Source organism: Equus quagga, chromosome 20, assembly GCF_021613505.1.
Source record: "Equus quagga isolate Etosha38 chromosome 20, UCLA_HA_Equagga_1.0, whole genome shotgun sequence".
NCBI lineage: Eukaryota > Metazoa > Chordata > Mammalia > Perissodactyla > Equidae > Equus > Equus quagga.
The window spans coordinates 32695153-32720471 of record NC_060286.1 but is presented as its reverse complement, the minus strand read 5'-3'; the positions used below and the strand labels follow the sequence as shown (position 1 = coordinate 32720471).

Here is a 25319-nt window from a genome sequence, read left to right as displayed (position 1 = left end):
TATGACTCAAGTGCAGTAGCTTCTGACTAGAGTCCAGTGGTGGGAGGGGCGCACCAAGGAGAGGAGCAAGGTGAAATGACTCTTCCCTTGTACTCAGTTCCTCAGCTTTCTATCTGATTTCCTTTCATCATCCTTTATATCTGTTTACTCCTGCCTCACTTGCATAACATGTGGGAGTACAGCTGAATCGTATTGTGTTATTAATTTGCCCTCTGAAGCACTCCCTAGTGGGTATAGAGTTTAGATCCCTGAATAAAACACAGGGATAATCCTTCCAACCATGTAGAGGATCCTTCAGAGACGCCATCAGAATGGTTACCATTTCCTGTTCTCCCCTTAGTCTCATGCTCCCACCTGAGACCTGGCCTTCTGTTGTTTCCGAGTGAGGCCCCTCTGTAGGCACTTACTACCACCTCTGATTACCCCCTAGCCAGTTCTTCACTATTCCCATCCACCTGAAGTCTCAAAGTCAGCATCATACCTACCGTGAAAGACCGTGGAGGGAAGAAGGTGGCCTTTTATGTCCATGATTCTGCTGTTTATTTTGGTGTCTGGAGTAACCTGCTGTTACCTGTGTGCTTGTGCTTCTCCGTGGCCTCCCCAGGAGAGCCTCATCCTTTTGGATCACGGTCCTGGCTCTGTACTCTGGCTCTTGCTCTCTGCCTCTGGCTCTTTTCCATTTACGAATCTCTTTGAAATTCCTTGCAATCCACTCTGCTCTTGACTTCAAATACTGCCTTAGTTTTTTGTCACATGTAACCACTTGGTCCCAAGGAGCCCCCAAGGTATGGATTCTCTACTCTCTCCCATCCCTATCATCTTGCCCCTATTAGGGAAATGTTCTTCAACAGAGATAATAGAGTGGGTGGAGAAGTAAAAGCTTCAAGAGCATTGGGCCACAGAAGAGTCTAGAAAGGAAGAGAGACTGGGAAGAGATCTCCCAATAAAAGCCATAGTGAGTGTAATGGAATCCCAGCTTCAGCCTAAACTGTGCTCACCCTGAGATTAAGACATGTTCAGGCATCCCTGATAAACCAGTATAGTAGACCCACGAGGAATCTAAGTGTACAAGAGTCTGAGGAAGAGCAGCCCAGGCAGACCATCTCTGCTTGGAAAGGCCTTAGCCATTGAGAGAGGAAGGGCAATTCTGGGTCGGATCTATCACTTTTAGGGAGAAGATGCTATAAGTTGAAAAGAAAAGAAAGCTCTTTTAACCAAAATCTTTACAAGATCCTGCATCCATATTTCGTTCCCCTAACCTCTTAAGAAGCAGAGATTTCCTCCCTTCTGCACCAGAAGACAAGGCAGGGGTGATAGCCCCTCAGGTGGCTTCCCAGGCTGACAGGAAGGAGTCGGGGAACTAGGCAGAAGAGGGAAATGAGATGCTTTATCTGAGGAAGAGTGTTCAAAGCTCACATAGGACATACCCGGGGACTCCCAGGAATTACTGGATGAGACTTTGAGTGGAGTCCCAGGTTCTGCAAAAGCAGGTAAAGAATCTCATTTTATTGTTCTTAATGACCCAACTGGTGTGGCTTGGGGAAACACCGGTTAGGTGTATCAAGGAAGATGTTGGTAACACCCAGAGGGAGGTGATGGCATGGGAGTGTCCCCTCTGGGCAGCCAATCTCGTGGCTCAGAGAAAGCACACTCCTATGAAGTAGCCTCAGGGTGGACACCGTTTACTAGGGACCCACTGTGTGCCAGCCTCTTGCTGAGAAGTCACCCCACATCATATCCTCAAATCCTTACAACCCTGAAAAGTGAGGAGCAACATATGCAGTTTTACAGACAAGGGAGCTGAGCTCATCTTGCCCAAGGACTCAGAGCTACTGGGAAGTAGGACTGGGGTCAAGTGCAAAGTGATTGGGAAGTTGCTTCGTGCTCTCATGGGTAACACTCAGTTCCATGGTGCTGTTTTCTTTTCTAGTGAGGCAGATGCTTATTTCAGGTAAAGGATTGGAAAGTCCTGGCCCACACACAACAGGGGGATTGATTTCATTAATCTGTGGAGTTACATTGAGTAATTTTTAACTCCTGAGGAGGAAGAGGAATATAAGGGCATAGTTCTTGTTCTGAGAAAACTCAATACTGTTTGGGAAGATATGGAATAAATAGATGACAATTCACCATATCAGGGAGTTTTCTCAAATGTTTGAGTCCTGATATAAATACTGTGGAAATAGAAAGGGCCACTGTCCCTCGAGGACTGGGAGTGTCGGGGAAGCATTCATGATGGAAAGGCAGTGTAGACTGGGGCTGTGAGCACAGACGAGGTTTGCATACGCTGAGGGTAGGAGAGACTACCTTTCAAACAGTGGGAAAATACCCACAGGGGCCTGTAGACAGAGGGGGATTCAAGACTCCCTGTGGGGAGTCTTGCCCCGTGGCCAAGTGGTTAAGTTCGCGCACTCCGCTGCAGCAGCCCAGGGTTTTGCCCGTTCGGATCCTGGGTGCGGACATGGCACCGCTCGTCAGGCCACATTGAGGCAGCATCCCACATGCCACAACTAGAAGGTTCTGCAACTAAGATATATGGCTATGTACGGGGGGTTTGGGGAGATAAAGCAGAAGCAAAAAAAAGATTGGCAACAGTTGTTAGCTCAGGTGCCAATCTTAGGGAAAAAAAAAGACTCCCTGCCTCCTTGCCAGTCTGTGAGCTGCTCTCAGTGGGTCCGTGATCTTGTAATGGAAGTTCATTTAATTGTTCCTGGTCTAAAAGTAATGTTCATTATAGTTTAAAACGTGCATAAGGGGAAAATACAGTAGCAACACCCGGAGACAAACACTGCTAATATTTCCTGTTAGTCTTTTTCACCTGTATAATGTTGTGATCATGCTAGAAATATAATTTCAGATTTTTCAATTTTTGTTTAAATTTATAAGCATTCTGTAATTACAGACTCTTCATAAACATGATTTTGTAATGGCTGTATAATATACCATCGAGGAGATCCACCATAATTTGCTTTACTATTCCCCTGGTGTTGAACAAAAATTAAGAGTAAATGAAGTTTATGGAAAACTAACTCAGGCGGGCATATAAGTAATTCTGTAATTCTGAGACCACGTGGGAACCAGGAAGTCCACAACATTAAGTCACAAAATAGGAAAGATTGTGAACTTTTAAATGGAGGACAAATAGAAATAAACAACCCATGAGAATGCATGCCATCTGCAAAAAAGCAAAAAAGTTATCTGCAGGCATCTATTGAAACTGAGGAAGAAAGATCCTCAGTGAACAAGGTATAGTAAATGGAAAACAATTGGAGATGTATTGATTCAGTAAACGTTTATTGAGGACTTGCTTTGTGCTAAGCAGTGTTCTAGGCCCGAGGAAGAAAGCAGTGAACGAAACTGCTGTTTTAAAAAAGAGAATTCCCTACTTCCTTGGAGCTTACATTGGAAGAGAGAAATAATAAAGAAATATACAATGGTCCATAAATTAATAAAGAAAAATAAAAGAAAGGGATAAAGGATGTGGGGGAAATAGCTCTTTTTGTTAGAATGATTAGGGAAGGCTACTCTGATAAGGTGACGCTTGAGCAAAGACCTTAGGGTGACGAGGTGAGCATTGCCCATTATTGCTAATACTGTGGTACTAAAGGCATTGATACTTTCTTATTGGGGCAGTTCTTTATTGTTATATTTTAGTGAACATACAAAACACATGTGCAGAATTTCCTAGGTTCACTTTTTCCGCCACATTTTATTATGAAAATTTCAAGAATCTGTTACACTGGACACCCACGCACTCAGCTTCTACCGTGACTATTTCACCATCCTTCCTTCTTATATATCTGCCCATCTCTCCATCCCTGTCTCCATCAGAGGCTTAATTTTAATCTGGCTGCTCTTACCCTTTAATCCCTAAATTCTTAAGCTAATGGCTGTGAATTTCTCTTACCACAGGAGTTTTAGAAACTTAACATTCGTGAATAGGAAGAAATTTAATATGCATTTTTGTAACATTATAGACTTTAATTTTATTTCATTTTGCTTTTTACATGTCATTCCTCAATCCCTTTGGAGTTTATTTGGGATTATGGTATAAGGCAAGGCTCTTGCCTTGTTTGTTTCTTTTCCAGACAGCTGGTTTCTCCAACACATTTGTTGAACAATGCGTCCTTTCCTGTGGTGGCTGGTCCCTTTTTAGAAAGAATAGGAATTTTTGTATATGCTGTGTAGTTTTCAAGCTGTCTCTTCTGTTCACTTGATTTGGCTGTTAATTTATTTTACCATCACCTCACTTTTGCACTTTGGTTTTGTAATATGTTTTAATATGTAGTTAGGCAAATCCTCCCCAGTTATTTTCTTTTTCAAAATTTTCTTAGCTATGTCATGTGCTTATTCCTGCAATAAATATTAAAATTATCCGTGTTCTAAATTATCTGGTGGAAATTTTAATTCATAAGTATATTTCTTGCTTTTTTGAGAGGAATCCTTTCTCATCTGTAAAACGGGTAGTAATTATTGGCAGCCTTTTGCTAGGATTGTTGTATGGATTAAATGATAGCATGCACCTGAACTGTTTAAGGTGCTACATCAACTCAGAGCCTGTTCTGATTTTACAAAGGGCTTTAAGATTCATTTGGAAGCAAGAAGAAATAGCTCTGGGTTATTGCCAATTCAGAAATCAAGCACAGTAGAAGAGAGGACCCTGCCCCTGCAGAATGCTCTGGTACTGTCGCAACTAGGCATCGCACAGGAATCCTCCGCCTGCATCCCCACTCCTGCACTGCCTCTTCTGCATAGCTGCAGTGCTCTGGGTTGAGATCGACATTCGTACTCACAGGGCACAATAGGCTGGAATCTGGCGCCAGTTTTCTGTAGCTTTCTAGGAGGATACCAGTCAGGAAGCAGTATATTGGCATGACAACATCAGACGCATCTTCATCAGGGCTTCTTCCAACCACCTAGGCCTAGCTTCCCAGCCCACAAAGGACACACTCCACCAGTAGTGATGGGACCAAATGGGTGGATCTGGACCACCCCAGCACGGGAAGCTCAGCACAGGAACTGTCTCTCATAACTCCCGTGAGCACAACTTCCAAGCCCCAACAAGAACATCCTTGGGGATGAGAGAGAACACACAGGAGCACACGTTTTCTGAAAGTGTTTTCAATAGTCCTGCATGAGAAAACCCTTAGGGCCTACCTTCCTGCTCACACCTCTCAGGCCAGGCGGAGTTCACCTCTCGGGTGACTTCACAATAACCAGACACAGCTGACATTTCACCTTTCTCTGACCCAGTACATTTCAAGGAAACCACATAAGAAGAAGGTAAATCCGAGATCATCTTTCCGTGGGGACAAGGTGTAAGCCTGCCGTGAGCCCTTTCTCCTCACCACACCATCCCCAATTCCTGGTCCTCTAGCTGGCTCTGCAATTTTCTAGTAGGATTAGGCCTCAGAATCTCTCCACGCACTGAGGAAACCCTGTGCCGCTTCATTTACCAAGACAACAGGGAGCCTGAGTAGCCTTCCTTCCGTGTTGTCTCCTGCGTGACTCCTGCTTCCACTTCTCCCAGCTGGGTGGGTGTTCACCCTCACCTGTTAGGGTCCACTCCTGCTGGTCTGGCCATATTAATTTCACTCGGGAAAGGGAAGGCTTCGGGGCTGTCACTGGTTGTCCTCCGTGTTCCCTCATCAGCACTCTTTTCAGCGGAAGTTCCTTCAGATTTCTACTTGTTTTTTTCCCGATCTGATGCCTGCCTCACCTGAATCTGAAACTCTAGTTCCCTGCACGTGGCCCTTGCCACACACCTCGGGTGCACACCACCCTGCTGTCTGTGTGCCTAGACCACCTCCTCGGGTCCTGCGTGGGGTCCCCTTCTCCTCTTTCCAGTCTTGGCATCTCATTGGGCCTCCCCTGTTTTCAGGTGCTCACTGTTCTCTCGATGCCTCTCCTTTTGTGAGAACGCCCAATGGTCGACATGACTGACCATTCCCTCTCCAGTGCCTGGTCCAGTGTCAACTCCCACGAAATGGCAGATGCCTAAGGTTTAAGTAGCGGACGGTACATAGTCAGTACCCTCAGGTGATCTCAGCTGAAGTGCTTGTTTCTGCACGTTGGTTCAGCAAAAGGGAATGTCAGCAACAGTGTATCTATAGCCCGATCCTTTTACACAGAAAATTCTTACCTGCACAAAGTACATTAAAGGTGGAGAAAATGGAAAAGGCTATACTTATTTTTCCCTGAGAAACAGGGCTCCCAGCTTCTCTCTCAGATGTGCCCGTGCCTGATCGCAGGAGAGGATTGTCTCTTATGCTGAAAACCCTGTCGAACAGCGAGCAAGGGGAGGATACTTAAGAATCAAAAAGAAAAGAGGCTCCTACTTATTTTTTTCACTTGTTCCACCAATGTTTTCTTAGGTTCCCAGGATGGAGTGCTAGAAGTAGAATAAGCTTTGAAATGACCGACGCTGCTGGAATTTTTAGTCAAAAAGTACAGTTCCCTCTCGTCTCACTGACTCTCAGTGGCTACTTGCTACAGTCTCTGTCTGTTTTTGTGGTTGCCTTGGAATGAGGGAGTCCGTTAGTTGCTCAAATTTATCAAGCATCTGCTACTTTCCAGATGTTTTGCTCAGCACTGTAAATCGTGACTTAACTCATTTAAGCATCATAATACCCATTTTAGGTAGGTACTGCTGTTATCCTGTTTTACAACTGAGGAAACCAAGGTAGAAAGAGGTTAAACTATCTTGAGGTCACACAGCCAATAAGCGACAGAGCTGGCCTTTGAACTCCATCCGCTCCGGAGTCCATGTTCTTAACCACACGATACTGTCTCTTATAAATTTATTATGTTTTTGTCCCATAAGAGTTATTAATATTTTAAAGCACAAAAGGGGATCTATTTGCAAATCCAAATAAAGAAGTAACTATTTATCTCCGTATATACTCTGTTAAGCTCCTTAATTTCAGTCAGTCCCTTCCATTATTTCTTTTTTAGTAAATTATTGATCTGGCTTTTAAGGGGACAAAGGTACATTTGGATTGGATTGATTTCTTCTGTGATCTTAGAAGAAATTCAAACATTTCATCAAGAAGCTTGATTATCTTAATGTTTTGCTTTCCATAATAAGTGGACTTTACTCCATCTTTGTGTGCCACTAGCCTTACAGGCTTGCCTGCTGGGTTTATCATAGCAGATGACAAAGCTGATGCTTTCATCCCGTGAAAAGCCCCAGCTCTGGTGCCCATTTTCAGATCTCAGGAATTAAGCCATATGCGGGTGGCTCTGACTCTCCCATCTCGGTCTCCTGCCCTCTTTGTTCCCGCTGGCCCCTTCTGTTCGCTGGCACACAGGGAAAGAAGGGAGGTGGCAACGGTTGGGGTTTCTTTTGTCCTTTCAAATCTGAGTGCTGAATTCACTTCCCTGAATTTGTTAAGAGTTGTTTCCGTTGTCAAATCTTTCATGATGGAGTCTAGTCCATTGATAAGAGGTCTCATCTAGCCCCAAGCTTTCCTTTTTTTTTTTTTCCTTTCCAATTAAGTATTTGGGATGGTGGCTTCCCATTAGTGCTGACTTATACTGAAAATGATCCAATACTTTTCATTTCTGCTTATTTAAGTTTCAGAAATTTGATCTCATGGTATCACAATTTAAATATTTTTCTTCGTTTTTCGCATGTAATTCCATTTCAAAGTGTGTTGCACTATACCTGTTTTTGCTAAGCATACCGTCACTCTAACCTCATCCTCTGGTTGTTTTAACAGCAAGTTTTCTCTGTCTACAGGAGAATATTAAAAAGCGAGCCTCCGTACCCCCAAGAAATGAGTGCTTTAGCTAAGGACCTAATTCAGCGTCTTTTGATGAAAGATCCCAAGAAAAGATTGGGATGTGGTCCACGCGATGCAGATGAAATCAAAGAACATCTCTTTTTTCAGGTGAAATTTGTTGAACAGATGGTTTTATATGCCCTGCTGTTTTCAGAGTGCTTGGCGTTCTTCGTGAATGAGTGAACATGATTTCATTTGGGGTCATTTCCTCCCTATTTTCATGTACATTGCTTATTTTATATACTCTTTTTTAGATGACAGGGACCCTTTAGGAAGGATTAGAATTCTACTTGTAGAGACCTAAATGGTCTTTTTCTCCCTAAATGAGGTGGGAGTGGGGAGGATGATGAAAACATTCAGTTTTCTACGTACTAATTGGTTAGAGCCTCTGAGCACTGGTTTCCATTTATGATCTTGAGATTCAGGCGTGGCCTGAGGAGACTAACTTGTATTACATTTTTTACTTCTCCACTTGATGAAGTATTGCTGTCACTGTGTTACACCTTTCAGATGGGTAATTTAATCTCTTCTTCTTTTCCCAGGAGAAATCTTAGAAAATTCAAAATGTACCCATTTCTCAGTTACATAGCTATAATATAGAGAGAATAATTAATTCATTTATCTTCTTTGTACTTCGACAGTGCTTTTCTTACTCTGAAAAAGCCTATGAGACCATTCCACAGAGCACGAACACATCTGGTCAACTTAGTTTGCTTGATTTAGTCCAAAAAATACTAAAATGTTAGATAACTGGGGAAAAAAAGTTCAGTTGACGAGTCAGCTGGGTTATTTCAGTATAAATGGTCAACCTGGGATACCATGACCTTGATTTCTAAAACTCTGAGCTTGTGACTTTTAAATTCTTTCATCATATCAACAAGCGTGACCTAAATATTTATGGTCTAAAGGGACCATCTAAGTTTTATTTTTATTCTGCAAACTGAACTTTTACGTTATTATCACCAAGACAAATTAAAATAGCATACCAAAACAAAGAAAAAACTCTGCTGTAGAGAAAGCTTTCATGTTGTTACTTATTGTTTCTTAAATATGGAAAAGCAAATAGTGATTGAGAATGATCTTTCTATACTTCTATGCTCAAAAAAGGGCACATTTATTTCAATCTCTCAGTATAACCATTTTAAATAATATTACTGTACATTTTACAGAAGTTTAGTAACAGTGAAAAATACATTTAGGAAAAAACTAATTTCTCATGTGTATTTAATAGATTAATATGGTTTGGAAAGGTTAATATTTGAACAAAGTATTTCAAATATCTTGTTCAGAAGTTTGGCTCAAAAATTAACAATAAGATAAATTTCAAGAAAGTATTCAAGCAAAATACCCCCTCATATTTTCCTATAATCTTTTTCTCCCTTGTTCCCTGTACTCGTGAATATTATAATGTCTTTCATTTTAGAGAAATTTCTCTTTTCTATAGCTTGGAATAGTAATTTTAGATTATTTAATTCTGTTGACTTTTTAAGTGACAGGGACACTTGAGAAAAGACCAGAATTCTACTTGTAAAGACATAAGTGGAGTGGAGGTGGAGAGGATCATAATAGCATTCAATTTTCTACATACTAAACGTTCTGCTAACAACATATTTCTTTAAATTACCTCTTTACTCCAGAAGTTTCTTTTAATATATGTACAATAGCCAAGCCCAAATCATATAGTTATAATGGAAGACATCACAGCCACAAGGAGGAAAGAATACTAACTAGAAAGTCAAGAGACTGACCCTACCACTAGCTAATGTTTAAGCGAAAAGGTTCATTCTTATTTCTGGGCTTCCATTTCCATCCAGATTAAATAAAGGAGATGAACTAAATGATCTCTAAAACCCATTCTAACTGAGAAATTTGAAGATCTGTAATTTTATGATTTTATCTCTATTGCTTCCACAAGAGGGCATAATAAAAACATTTTATGTTAGTGGATTAAACTTACTGAATGTCATCAACCCAGAAGTGCAGGTTTCCCATTTTACTGTCTCCGAAATCAGTGTGCATCTTACATTGGACAGCGTCTTACTATTCTCAGTGGTAACGCTTTTTCTTTCTTAATGGTACATAAAATAATGGTGTGTCTTACTATCAATGATTCGAAGAAGTATATCATAGGATATCTGTAGGATTCAATTCAATAAGTGTTATCTGAGGTTGTTTTAAGTGACAGAAGGAGCATAAAGAAAACAGAGAAGAGGGTTGAATTTAAATAACATAAAACCCAGCAATTTATCAAACAGTTAAATGACTGACATGGTGGGAAGGGGGCTTGGATTATCCCATGGGAGAGAGAAGAAGCAATGTTTAAAATGCTTGAATACCGTTGAATGAGAAAAGAATGGGTGCCTTAGTTCATACTATTGTAGTATCATTTAGACTTCTAGATGTAAAAAATGCCTAAGTTGTAGTGAGTTTGTTTATATTCTGATCTGTCCAGATGACCCAAAGGAAAAGCAAGCACAAGAGGAGAGCTAGTTAACATTGCCTCTTAAAATACGAATATTCCTTTTGAGTTAATATTCGTATCCATAGAGCATTTTAAAGCCCTTTGTTACAGGTTAGTTTAGTTTTGGTTTTGGTTTTGTTTTGGCCTAAAACCCTTCTCAGGAGGCTCATGACAAAAGTAATCTTTCTGTTATCCCTAAGGGTAAACCAGGGTGTCCTGGTGCCCCCTAGAGTACATGGTGAGGCTCCACGGTGGTGGAAGGCAGTCTCATCTTTCAGACAGCACTGGCTGGAGCTGTAAGCTGCAATCAGAAAATGTGCTCATGCTTGGAAAGAATATATATATATTTAATCATTGGTTTGAAATATGTGCCTCTCTCCTTATTGATCATTTAAAATCTATCTTTGTTGTTCTTAGAAAATATATTTCGACTTTATCTCTACTTTGTACCAATTTTCTTTCTCTGTTTTAGAAAATAAATTGGGATGATTTAGCTGCCAAAAAAGTTCCTGCACCATTCAAGCCGGTCATCCGAGATGAATTAGATGTGAGCAACTTTGCAGAAGAGTTCACGGAAATGGATCCCACCTACTCTCCTGCAGCGCTGCCCCAGAGCTCCGAGAGGCTGTTCCAGGTAATCACCAAGGGTACACTCTTGTACGTTGGCCATTTGTCCTTTGTTTTTTTTTTTTTTTCTTTTTGAGGAAGGTTAACCCTGAGCTAATGTCTGCCACCAATCCTCCTCTTTTTGTTGTGGAAGAGTGGCCCAGAACTAACATCTGTGCCCATCCTCCTCTATTTTATATGTGGGACACCTGCGACAGCATGGCTTGCCAGGCTGCTTGTAGGTCCACACCTGGGATCCGAACCCAGTGATCCCTGGGCCGCAGAAGCAGAACGTGTGAACTTAACTGCTGCACCACCAGGCTGGCCCACCATTTGTGCTTTGAAAGAAAAGATTAATTTTTCTTTATGAAAATTTTTTGGCGTCTTAAAAACAATTCTGTAATCTCTTTAAAATTATTAAATACAGAGATATTGCAAATCATTAACTGAAGCTTATGGTTTTTTAAATAGCAGGTATTGTTTATGTGTTTATTTTTGGTATCAAGAAGTGTTGAGGGGCTGGCCCCATGGTTAAAGTTCCATGTGCTCCACTTCAGTGGCCTGGCTTCATAGGTTCAGATCCTGGGCGTGGACCTACTCTGCTCATCAGCCATGCTGTGGAGGTATCCCACATACAAAGTGGAGGAAGATTGGCACAGATGTTAGCTCAGGGCTAATTTATACCTGAAATTTTATTTCTGTTCTTTTATAGAAAATATACTACTACTTTATTTTACTTCTATTCATATAAAATCTCCTTTAATTCATAAGCAGTGTTATCTGATTTTTATCTTCAGTGAATAATCTTAACTGCTTTCCAACTCTTAGAAAAGATTTCAGGGGCTGGCCCAGTGGCATAGTGGTTAAGTTCACACGCTCCTGCTTTGGTGCCCTGGGGTTTGCAGGTTCGCATCCCGGGCACTGACCTATGCACTGCTTATCAAGCTATTGTGTGGCAGGCATCCCACATATAAAATGGAGGAAGATGGGCACAGATGTTAGCTCAGGGATAATCTTCCTCACCAAAAAAAAAAAAGATTTAGAAAGGACTTTATATTTAGAAAGGGATCTTTCTCAGACTTAAAATATTCTGACTACTAAATGGCATCTTCTTTGACTCCTATAAGTAGACGATTAGAATGGTTTAATCTGGCCATCCAGACCGTCTCTCTGACCAGTAGTGACACTAATGGCGAACAGTTGGCTGGACACATAGTAGACGTTTAGAAATAGTTGTTGGAGTAGTGAGTGTTCTAGCTTGAATAGATTAATCATCCATCTTTATACCACTTTTGGTTCAGCCTGTCATTCTGCCATTTAATTTTATTCATTTTCTAAATTCAATTTTAAATTTAATTAGTCTAAGGTAACATAAGAGTCAAATAATTGTTGCATGAGAAGCTATCTGTAATGAAACTTGCTGTTTTTCTAGTTTTAAAACAGAAGCACTTGGGCCACTCTGTGTAATACTTTAACTCTATCTTTTTTGAGAAGTTTGGTGTTTAAAACTGAACTTTTATCAGGAATGCAAAAGAATTATAGCTATGAGTCAGATGTTGGGGGTGGAATAAGGAGGAAGTATTTTTCTGTCTTTAATTTTGAATTGGTTTAATTCTACCAGAAGATGGCATTATCTCCTTCTGAAAAGCATTTCTGTATTGATTTGAAATAACCTTGCATTTTAGATTACAAGTAAAATAAAATTAGATTCATCTTAACAAATATTTGAGTGTTTTTCATTCTTTTTTCTTAAGAAAAAAATTATTACAATTTAGTCTGTGCGAAACTGGAGAATTGCAAATCCTTGTTCTTTCTCTTTCCTGTTCTTTAGGGCTATTCCTTTGTTGCTCCTTCCATTCTGTTCAAGCGCAATGCAGCCGTCATAGACCCTCTTCAGTTCCACATGGGAGTTGAACGTCCTGGGGTAACAAATGTTGCTAGGAGTGCGATGATGAAGGTACATAGATGTGGCTAATTAAATGGCATATTTAGGGATTAAATACCAATGTTAATTGACTTTCTCGAGTGCATTAAGTTTAGCAGACTACCATTCAACTAAAATGCAATTTTACAAATGAATAAATGGAAATAGCAATATTTGCCCTAGAGAATTATTAACATCAATTTGGGGGGGCTTTTTACAACAATAGAAAAGTATATATCTTAAGCGATATAGAAGTAAATAGAAATGAGCTAAACTAAGATGCATTTGCAAAGATTATAAATGTATTCGACATATATTTATTAATATGAATAATGTTCTGTTACTCTACAGTTTTATTTATCCCTGTATTACTAATATTTTCTTAAGTTAAATGATGTTGGTTTCTTATCAGGACTCTCCGTTCTATCAACACTATGACCTAGATCTGAAGGACAAACCATTGGGAGAAGGAAGTTTTTCAATTTGTCGAAAGTGCATACACAAAAAAAGTAACCAGGCATTTGCAGTCAAAATAATCAGCAAAAGGTATGGCCATTGTTGGCAATCTCGCTTATGTATTCATCCTAGTCAATGGGTTTGAGAGCCAGCTAGTTGTTCTGGTAACCAATTGTTACCTCCATGATTGTACATTCTTATTACCAAATGGTCGGGCAAGTAGGGTACCCATTTCTTCCTATGGTTAGTTTTTTTCTAACTCAGAAATAATCATTTTCTTGAGAATAACGCATACTTGTTCTAGGGGGTAGTATGACTCATTACTTTCATGGAATGCTCATTCTGATTTTTTGACACTTATGTTCTGAATACACTATAAATAAAAACAAAATTAAAGTTGGGACAATACTGACAGAAAAACTTGAAGAGATACATAGAAGCTAACTGCTTCGTCTTGCAGGTTGGAAGCCAATACTCAAAAAGAAATAACAGCTCTGAAACTCTGTGAAGGACACCCCAATATTGTGAAATTGCATGAAGTTTTTCATGATCAGGTATTCCACATTTTTTTTTCTGTGCATACTAATTCACTACAAAGTTCTGCTGTTCACCAGTTTTGTTGGTGCTGCTAGGTCAGAGTCAGATATGGGACATCACCCAAACACTACAGAGGGCGGAGAAACCACTGTACACACACTCTTACCCACCCCAGAATCGATGCATCCTTTCCCTTCTGCTTTTCTCATTCAGCAGGAGTCATGTATGACATGGAAGGAGGACAGAGGGCAGGAGCCCAGTGGCACTGCCACCAGCTGCATCGTGCTTATTGCCAGTGCAGCTGCTACCCACTGTAGCTTAATCACCACATAACGCTCTCTGCTCAGTGATTTTCAACCTTCAACCTTCCTTTCATTTCTGGAGTAGAACTTAGAAAGCCTAAGCCTAATTAGTGCAAGCTAAGAGCAAGTCAGAAGCAGAAGGGCAAAGATACTCTCCTTTCATCTTCTTAGTCCTGGTGGCAAATTCTGCTCAGACCACAGGCCAGGTCATGCTGCCCACTTCTTCTCCTCTCAGTCCTACTCCCCAACAGGAGCCTAATACAGAAGCATGTGACTTTGGATATGGGAGGAACACCATTGGGTCAGGTCCATAGCCCCTCCCCAGCATCTCCACTGCCACCTTCCGTGACAGAAATGACTCCGTTGCAGTTATCTTTCCCCCTGGGACTGGACGGGATGACACAGTCTTACTGAAGACAGCATGCCAGGCCCCAGAGCTAAAACCAATCCTGGATGTGGTTTGCTTTTTACCAAAAAAGAAGCTGAGATTCAGAAGGGTCATGAGACTCGTCCAAGGTCACATAGCAAGTCAGTGAAATCTAGTAGGGAAAACCTAGTCTCCCGTTCTGGGCTGTCTCCATAGCGCTGTTATAACATCCATGTCCTAGGTTAGCTGTGACCCAGTTCTCTACCACATTGTAATTTCCTCAAATGATGCATGATGGTGAAACCAGGCAGCAGTATCAGTAGCATCGTAACTGTAGTAACTGGCCATTTGTTATCGCCTACCTTCTGTGACCCAGGTACTGTGCCAGACACTCTACATTTGTTATCGGATTCAATCCGTATAGTAACGCCATGAGGTGAGAAAACTGAAACTCACAGAAGTTACCTAAAGGGTCTCACAGTTTTTAAGTGGTCATGGTGGGATCTGAACCCAAGTGGTCCAACTTTAGAACAAGCCGTAATTGCTTTGCTCTCCTGCCTTGAGGGAGGCAGAAACACAGCCTGGTTTTCACATCGGGTGAGTGAGCACCCCAAAATGGCATCATTGTCTGCTTGCTCTTTGGTTCTTCATCAGAAAAGGAGCCTCTGTGAACCAAGGACTCGGGGAACGGCTCTCCCTGCTCCCCTGCTGCCTCCACCTCAGTACACTACTCAGGCGTAGAGGAGGTCTTGAGTCCCCTGTCCACTGGAGCTGCTTCAGAAGAGCCTGGACAGCCTGCTGTTGACGATGATTCACATACCAATCAAAGACTGGTGGATGACCTTCCACAGTCCCCTCCATGGGTCTGCAGCTGAGCCCCTAGCTACATCTTGGCAAAGACATTCAGTCTCTGACCTTCAGGCTGATGTCAGATCTCCTGAACTGCATCCCTAATTTTTTATTTATGTTACAAGTTACATTTATTATTTGCTGTTGTTATGTTCGAGTTACTAGATATACTGGAATCTAAATTGTCTCATGATATATATACTAGTATAAATAGATTATCATTCTCATATGCAGTTGCTGATACCTTAGGTTGTTTTATCCATGATGGTGACACAGTTGCCTAGATCATCCCCAAATCCACATAGCCTTCAACTAATGTGTGCGATTGATTGAGGGTGGGTCTTCAGCCTTGGACTGTGCAGCATTTTAGTTCATTTTGTGCTTTACTACTGTATTAGTTTCCTATTGCTGCTGTAACAGATTACCACAAGCCTAAAGCGTACAAATTTATCATCTTACAGTCTGAAGACCAGGAGTTCAAAAATCAGTCTCACTGGTGTAAAGTCAAGGTGTCACCATGGCTGGGTCCCTTCTGGAGGCTCTGAAGGACAATCTGTTTGCTTGCCTTTTTCAGCTTCTGGAGACTGCCCACATTCCTGGCTTGTGACCCTTTTCATACATCACTGCAATCTCTTGTTTCCATAGTCCCATCTCATACTGTTGACTCTGGTGGATAATTCAGATGCTCTTCCCATCTCAAGATCCTTAATCACATTTGCAAAGTCCCTTCACCATATAAGGTAACATCCCCAGGCTCTGGGGATTAGCATATGGACATCTTCAGAGGGCCCTTATTCAAACTACCATATATACATTTTCTGTCCGTTATTTACATTTTATTGATAAGAGTCCTAAAGTTCACAGAGGTAAAGTTACATCCCCAATGTCATAAATAGAAGAACTGGCGTTCGCATCCAAGTTTGACACTAAAACCTATCTTTTAAACCTCTCTAGGTATTGCCCTCCATTTTTTTAAAGCTCCCTGGCATATACTCGTAGCGGATCTTCAACTTTGACCATAGTGTCTGGTGTAGAAACTCAAATTAGCTTGATCTGTAGGAGCCTGGGAACAATTCTCTTATTAAAAGAGTTGTTCCCCCTTTAGAATTTCCCCATTATGTGCAGGATGATGTGTTTATAATCACCTTTTTACAAAGCAGTTTTTCTGGATTTTGCTAATTGAAAGGGAAACATACTTTATTTTGTTTGTTGAATAACAGTGCTATAATATGCAGCACCTGAATCTGAACAGTGATTTTTTTTTTTTTTTGAGGAAGATTAGCCCTCAGCTAACATCCACTGGCAATCCTGCACTTTTTGCTGAGGAAGACTGGCCCTGAGCTAACATCCATGCCCATCTTCCTCTATTTTGTACGTGGGACACCTGCCACAGCATGGCTTGATAAGCAGTGCGTAGGTCTGCGCCCAGGATCCAAACTGGCAAACGGCAGGCTGCCAAAGTGGAGTGTGCAAAGTTAACCACTACGCCACAGGGCCGGCCCCCTGAATAGTGATTTGATATCTTTTTTTAAACTGTTTGGGTTCATTTGAGAGCTGATATAATTCCTTTGCTTTTTGGTAGCTCTTATGTTATTTTCTTAATGGAAATGTATGCAAAGCATAGTAAATATAACTTTTAAAAATATTTAAGATAATACCATTGAGATCAAAAGCAATTATTTAAAGAAAAAACCCACAGTGAGTCATGGATGTTTGCCGTGGGTATTAACATGAACCCTGAAACGAAGCTGTCGAGCCCTAACAGGAGGTTTCAAGTGACATCATCAAACATTGCCTTTTTTAAGGTAAATTTGCCATTAAACGAGTGTGTCAGGCCTCCTGTGGGCAGTTGCTCATGTCAGTAATCTTCTACATTATTTAAAACAACTGATTTCACATCATTATCAGCACTGGGTCACACTTTAGAAAGAAAGACATGTAAACTTGATAGAGAGGGTTGGAATGGAATTCAAATGAAAGGATTAGTCAAGGAGAGGATATCTAAAGATTTCACTGCAGGACTTGAAATTTTCCATCACCAAAATAGAGTTCTAAAAAAGCCACATTATCCTTCCACTCTTTCCTCTAAAATACAAGGATTGCTGTGGATTCGTTTAACAAAGGATTATTTGAATGTATTGGTGCTATTAATAGTCAATAAATGTTTTATCTGTTGATAAACTTCTACTCCTCTTCATTAAGGTCCTCCACATTATTCCTGTTTTCCAGCTTCACTCCTTTCTAGTGATGGAACTTCTGAACGGCGGAGAGCTGTTTGAACGAATTAAGAAAAAGAAACACTTCAGTGAGACCGAAGCCAGCTACATCATGCGGAAGCTGGTTTCGGCCGTGAGCCACATGCATGACGTCGGAGTGGTTCATAGAGACTTGAAACCCGAGGTATCAAATTCCGCGTTCTCTCACGTAATTCAGTCTAGCATCATTATTAAATATCCCCCAAATATATATGGGCTTGGTTTGGTTTGTTTTATTTTTTTACTTTCAGGGCTTTCTGCTCAGTAGATACTTGCAAATATCATGTCTCTTGGATCTTTCTTTCTTTTTCTATTTCAGTCTAAAATAAATTGGTCTCTTTTTTTTTTTTTGCCAGCTGATCATCTCGAGGTTATATTTGTAAGTGTGAGAGCCTTCTATGGAAGAAATACTTTATGCGATAGTTGTGGACTAAAAATAGCCGTGGAAATTTTTGTAGCAGTAAATAATAATCTTTCTATACATATACTGTTTTAGAGGGTTTTTTAAAATGATATATTAGAAGACTTATTTTTCATGTTTGTAATCAAATTGCTTAGCTCATGAACAGGAATGTTTAGAGTTCTGTTCTAAATATTTAAATACAAAGAATTGTCCTGGTTTAATTAGTTATGCCATCCTTACATGTGCTTTTCTTTGCTCATGTACTATAATATTTGTAGAACTGTATAGCAATGCAGAAGTAGCAGCTTTTTATATCTTTCTTCTTTCGAAAGGTTAATAAAGAAGGTTCTAAATCTAGAATGATCCCTTTTTAGAATCAAAAATATGAAAATTCCTCCCTTTTAGAAAATTAGCAAAATAATAATGAAAATTGAAAATCAAAACCCAGTAATTTATGAGAGAATAATAATGAACCATCCTTTACCATATGCAAAATTACACATATTTCCTCTCTAAAATAGAACTTCATTTTTAATTACCATGTGATTATAATGCATTTTCAAGTATATTTAAAATAATGATTTGTTTGGTATTTATTTTTTATGTCAGACCACAAAAGAATATTTCCCAAAAAGCACCATTTTTGCTTTTTGTTTAAGGATCTTGGATTATTGGTAGGAAGAGGATGTTTTTAAAGTGAAATTCCATGCCTTCAAATATAATTGACTGCTTCCTGAAGTATTTAAACTTCAGTCTCTGTCCTTTCTGTTGCTGTTCTTCGTATTACTAGTAATTAATCAGAAGTGGATTGTGTTTCATGGACTTGCAGCTATGATAGCTACCCCTCTGCTTCCTTGATCGTGGTTCTCACTCTCCCCCGTCACACCCACTAAAAATATGGTGCTCTGTACATTGGAGATTAGCTGTCTATTTTTAAAGGTGAAAGCACACCACTTAAATGTTTTCTTGACAGACAAGGAACAAGCATGTAATTTTTTTTAATTGAAAAGATCTGCTCCATGACTGTATAGAATTCATTTTCACATGTTTTATTCTTTGGTGACTGGCCATCTGTCATCTCATGAGTCTCAAATGATGCAACCATCCTCTCCAGCAGGATTTAAATTTGCCTTCCTATTTTACTGAAAATAAAATATAGCTTGTATAGCTTAATTCTTCGTATTTGTTATAAAGCTTTTCTTTCAAGTAGTTATTTGAAATGAAGAATTTCAGATTAAGACAGTCTACCACTGTTATGTCCTAAATCAAAATATATTTTGAAGAAATGAAAATATGCCTTTGTGCAAAAATGTTCATGCTAAAATAGCTTTGACTTTTAAATGGCAAGTAATTATTTCTAAACTAAAAGTTTAATCCCTTACCCATTGATGTAGCATTTTAAGATCTGATTATGTATCTTTTGGTGGATAATTATGTGGCATTCATTTTATGCATAGGCAAAATCCTAAATTCTGGGTGAGAATCAGATAAATTTAGAAGCTGGCTGACATTCTTAGTAGGCTGCTTGTATTTTTCAAACTGGTCCCCATACACTTGAAAGATTAAGAAAAATTATATCAAATTAGTTTCAGGCAGAACTTGAGATGAGGATAACAGGAGTTTGAATGGTTACTTCCTACCATTCCTGACCATGAACACCCAACTCCACGTGGAGAGTGAGGAGAGGAGAGGGGAGTGCCACGTCTCCTCCGTTGCAAGAACTGAGATGAAGGAGGTCCTTCGCCAGTCTTAACACAGGATAAACTGAAGTGATTTCCAAAGACTTAGGCTCACTGAGGACAGGCCTTGTGTGCTTTCCTCCCTGCTCTGTGTGTAGCACAATACCTTACGCTGCAGAGGAGCTCAGGAGTCATTTGCTGAAAGAGACTCCCAAGCACCCATCTCTGAACCTGGCTGTGACTTCACTTGTGGTGAAGCCTTACATTTAATTACATCCACGTTTCAATTCCATCAGAAATTCAAGATGAAGCATTGTATGATAGAAAATGTAAGAAAACTTTTCAGCTAATTTTTTTTTTTACTTTTCTTTCCTCCCACTTTATTCATTTTTAACTTTTGAATGGAAGGCTTAGAAGATTTTTCTTCTTTGTATCAATGAAGCCTTCTATGATATCTTTTATTTCAATTAGAATAATATTAACAAAGCAAATGACATTCCAGAGCTGGGTAATAATTTAATGTTCATACAGGCGTAACAGATTTTGTTAGGATGTCTAAAGACAGTATAACCAGATTCATTTACTGTGGGTACTAGCCTGCTGTACCACTAAAAATGACGATTTGTGCATCAGTACAGTTAGCATTTATTAGACATGTGATAAATACAAATACAGTGAAACCTGTATTACTTAGGTAGTATGAGTAATTACCTGATTGATTACTCAATAATTGAAAAGCTATGGGAATGAATGATTCAAAATAACAGTGTTTCCTGAATAGTTGAGGGATAATACCCATAAGCATCAAAAAATGTTTAAGTATAAACTGTTGCAGATAAAATATTTCTGAAATGTAATGTATGTCTCCATCATGTCTTCTTTAATAGGCTACACTAGATATTATATAACTATTTTATTTGTGACTTCTTTCAATGAACAAATATTTTCTAAAGCACCTACTATGTGACTGGACCAGGCTCTGGGGATAGAGTCATAAGTAAGGTGGACACACAGCCCCTGCCCTTATGGAATTACGGTCTAATGGGGATGAAGACATTTAATAATGCAGAGGGGTTGGTGCCAGGAAGGAAAAGTAACTAATGCTAGGAGGAAAGACATAAAGTTCTAACTTCAGTTTAGAGGCACGGTCAGTGTGATCTCTCTAAATGAGGGGTAGGTGCGTGAACCAGGTCAGAAGGGAGGTTGGTAGAGGAAGGAGACAAACACAGTCAGAGGGAACAGCGGAGACGTCAGACAGGTGTGACCTCAGAAGAGACATGGTGCAGTTGAAGACCTTTTCACAGGACACTGTCAAATTGAAATAATACAAAAAAGCATAAAGCAGAGAGCAGCAGTTCACTGACTTCCAGCTCCCACACCCTCTCTCTCTGTCTGGATCCAGTATCAATACGTTACATAAATGGCATCACCAAGTCCCATGACATTTTAATTAGAAACTAATGTAGTGTTTGTGTCTTGGCAGAATTTGTTGTTCACTGATGAAAATGACAACTTGGAAATTAAAGTAATTGATTTCGGGTTTGCCCGCCTAAAGCCGCCTGATAACCAGCCTCTGAAGACGCCCTGCTTCACCCTTCACTATGCCGCCCCCGAGCTCTTGAATCACAGCGGCTACGACGAGTCCTGCGACCTCTGGAGCCTGGGCGTCATTTTGGTGAGTTCATTTCAGTAGAGCCGTTAAACTCAGTCAGTTCTTGGATGTCCTCTCTACCTCTGTCTCTCTCTGCTGTTTTTCTTAAATTTGTGAAAAAACTGGCAAATTAATTTCTTTTCTGTGCAACTACTTAAAGGCCTGACGGAAGACTGTTTTCCTTTCTTAAAACTTACATTGGAGAAAATGTAGGAATTTTTATGTTGGTTTATTTTGAAATATTTAAGGCAGCTGTGTTTTATGTGTATAAAAGTGTTATATATTTTTTTAAAAGAAGCAATAGTATATTTTCAAAAGATGTGCATATTATGTTAAATATAATGTGAAAATAGCAAAGTGATTCATTAACAGAAAAAAATTTAAAAATATTCAGTGAAATTTTCAGATTAACACTGTAGTTGAGGAATATCATTTAGGATAAATTAACAGATTAATAGATAAAATTAGAAATATTTATAGGAACATATAGTAATCATGGTAAGCATGCTTTTCACAAAATGTGCTTGTCTGCCATGATCAGAAACCGAACATTAAGCTAGAAAAATCGTGGCGTGTTTTTTTCTCAAAATAGCTTTATTTTTTCTGCATGTAATTTGTACTGCATAATCTTAGGGAGAAATTTTTAGACAATACAGGAAGATGTAAGGAACAAAGTGAAATCACTTGTACTGTCATCGTGCACAAATGCCATTGTGCGAGTTCTCACCCCTAACCGCCCCCCCCCACCATATTATGTGCTTTATGTCTTTCTGCAGGTTTTTCTATGTATGTGTATATACATTTGGGCTTTTAACAAATGAGACTATATCATACATGTAGTTTGAGTCTCCAAAGTTTATTTACTAATGAGCAGTTAACATCTTCCAGTTTTTCACTGGTTATAAACTACACAAATTAATATTTTTTATATGTGTGCTTGCATTTGTCTCATTATTTTCTTAGGATAGATTCCTAGGAGAATGGCATATACATCTTTATTTTGTCATATTTGCCCAGATTTCCTTCTTGAAGGTTTACCATACCCGGTTCTTATCAACTATATGCAAATATATCGGATACTATCAATTTCAATCTTAAATTATTTCCTTCTCTTGTTATAATTTGCATGCATTTCTTTGGTGAATATTCAGTCTGAGCATCTTTTATTTGGACATTTGTAATTTCTCTTTTATGAGTTGCTATTTATGAGCTTTGCCCATTTTCCTATGAGGAAATTTTTCTTACTGAATTTTAAAGCTCTATTAAAGATTTTAATCCTTTGCCATTAATATTGGAAATGTCTTTTCTGGTTTGTCATTTGTTTAAAAACTTTGGTTATAGTAAGGTGGGGTTTTAAGTGGGTTTTTAGGGGGTTTAAATAGAGAAGTTTTTTAAATTTCTGTGTGGTGAGATGTGTCTGTCTTTTCCTTCATGGCATCTGGCTTTGATGTCAGATTGTCACCCACCTCTACCCAACCCAGATTATAAAAATATTCTCCTACATTTTCCTCCAGAATTATGCTTTATTTTTGTACTTAAATCTGCACTCCATCTGGGATTTCTTTCGGCGTCAGTCTGTTTCCCCCCAGTGGCTAGCCAGTTGTCCCCGCAGGATGGTTCTTCTTTTATTTTTAAGCTTTATATGATTTTCTTCTCAGCAATTTTAAGTCATCACTTATGATTTTCACATTGAAATTACATATTTATAAGATTTTTAAATAAAAATCAACAACCGAATTCTGCAGATTTCAGAGTTTTAAGGACTTAAATTGATTACATTTTCATTAGTAGTACTTTCCTAAAAAATTAGTGTAAATTTTTCTTTTTAGTAATGATAGAAAATTACCCCTTGTAGAAGAGCCCTTACTTTAACTATAGGCCAGTTATAGCCATCGTGCTTTTTAAGGTTTTACAAGACAGTCTGAGACGTGCAGACAGGTGTTGTAGAGCCTCCAGATGCCGAATCTATGGAAATAGCTGTGTGTAACGGCATGGATGGAAGCCGTGCCGCTCTCCACATCTCACTGTCAAATTTTTAAGAGAAATAGAGGACAAAGAACAGGTCAAATGATACCACGGGGGTACAATCAACAATATCCATACTGTGGGAAGTTCTACAGGACAAACAACCCAATTTCTTCAACAAATAAATTATAAGAAAAAATAGCCTGAAAACCTATAGATTGAAAGACACTTAAGAAACAATGTTTGCATCTTACTTGAATTCTTATTCAAGCAAATTCTAATTTAAATTCTATTTGTTAAATTCAGGTTCTAAATCTAAGTCATACAAACATAATTATAATATATATATATATATACACACACACACAATGTATATAACACAATTGGGGAAATTTGAACATTGATTGAATATTGAATGATACAAAGGAATTACTGCTAATTTTTTTACGTGTGATAATGGTGTTGTGTTTATGGGTTTTAAAAGTCATTGCCCTTTAGAGAAACAATGAAATACTTACAGGTGAAAAACAAAGGTAACACCTGCGTTACAGTGTCAACAAAAAGAGGATCTAGATACAAAGCCTGAGTCATCCCATAGCAAGCACAGAATTTATTTGGAGTCTACTGATTTGCTTTAGAAATCTATGACCCTTTTGCATGTAGCTTCTAATAAACATGAATGTGGATATTTTAATATGAAAATAATTTGTATTAACCCCATTGAGTAAAATAAATACTCCAAGAAGATGTGTCATGCAGTGTCACGTGGGTTTGATTACAGCCCAGTCTACCTCATGGACGTGCAGTCCCCATCTAAAATATACAGCACTCTTTCAAATGGAGCTTACACAGTGTCTTAGTCTGCTCCGGCTGTCATAACAAAATACCACAGAGAGGGTGGCTTAAACAACGAAATTTAGTTTCTCACTGTTATAGGGGCTGGAAAGTCCATTGTGCCGACAGGGTTGATGTCTAGAGAGAGCTTTCTCCTTGGGTTGCAGATGGCCCCCTACTCACTGTGCCTTTCCTCTGTGCGTGTGCTAGAAAGAGAATGAGCAAGCTCTCTGCTGTCTCTTCTTGGACGGACACCAATCCTATTGGATCAGGACCCATCCTTATGACCTCATTTAACCTTAACTACCTCCATAAAGGCCCTATCTCCAAATACAGTCACAGTGGGGGTTGAGTCTTCAACATAAGAATTTTGGGGGCACACAAACGTTCAGTCTATAACACAATATTTAGAAAATGTAGGATAGGATTATATGCCTTCTCATGGAGATGTGTTATACGTAACTCATGGAGTGGCATATAGTTCCATTTAAAACATTTCCTCCAAGCGTGTTATTTCAGAGATGTTATTTTTTACTTTTCTCTCAAAATTTTGTTTTGAAAATTCTCAGACCTGTGGAAAATTTGAGAGAACAATATTGTGAACATCTAAAATATTACCTCATTAGCTTTTCTCTCTAATTCTCTTTTGTGCATGCACATTTGCACACTCTCTCTCCGTGTGTGTGTATGTATATACACGCATTCATAATACATGTATATGGACACACACATAAATGTATATAGATGTATGCCTTTGTGTATATAGCTACTTTTTTTGCCACATCATTTGCAGACACAAAATTATTCTTAACAGAAGTTGGTGCTGGATAATCAACTAAAATTGTAAGATATTAGAGTTGAGATGAGCCTAAAGTTTGTTTAATTCTATCTCTTCCAGAGAAGGGATCTTTTCTACAAAGTTTTCTACAAGGATGGAGAATTAGTTTTTCCACCCAACAGCCTGTTGCATTATTACCCATCAGAAAGCAAGAAAACCGTATTTGTAAAGGTTGCTTTCTTAGATTTAGCCACATACGTATCTATCAGGAAGTGAGGTAGGATTAAGAAGGAGGAGAGACTTTGGAAAACTTTGGCAGCGTCTACTGAACATACAGAGACCTAGTGATCCAGCTGTTCCATTCTCAGGAATACACCCAATAGGAATGTGTATTTTTATTACCAAAACACACGAACACAAAGATAAATAGCAGCATGTTTCAATGCCCCAAACTGGAAACAAGTCAAA

General features: G+C 39.2%; 1 protein-coding gene across 1 annotated transcript in view; it reads left to right on the top strand.

Moving 5' to 3' along the window:
- Positions 1 to 25319, top strand: part of RPS6KA5 (ribosomal protein S6 kinase A5) — a 170910-nt gene that overhangs the window by 136922 nt on the left and 8669 nt on the right. Inside the window, exons 8-14 of the mRNA XM_046647804.1 lie at positions 7742 to 7892; positions 10718 to 10879; positions 12683 to 12808; positions 13188 to 13321; positions 13692 to 13785; positions 17516 to 17686; positions 21107 to 21298. Coding sequence (XP_046503760.1) covers positions 7742 to 7892; positions 10718 to 10879; positions 12683 to 12808; positions 13188 to 13321; positions 13692 to 13785; positions 17516 to 17686; positions 21107 to 21298 — 1030 coding nt within the window. The remainder of the gene's footprint in view (positions 1 to 7741; positions 7893 to 10717; positions 10880 to 12682; positions 12809 to 13187; positions 13322 to 13691; positions 13786 to 17515; positions 17687 to 21106; positions 21299 to 25319) is intronic.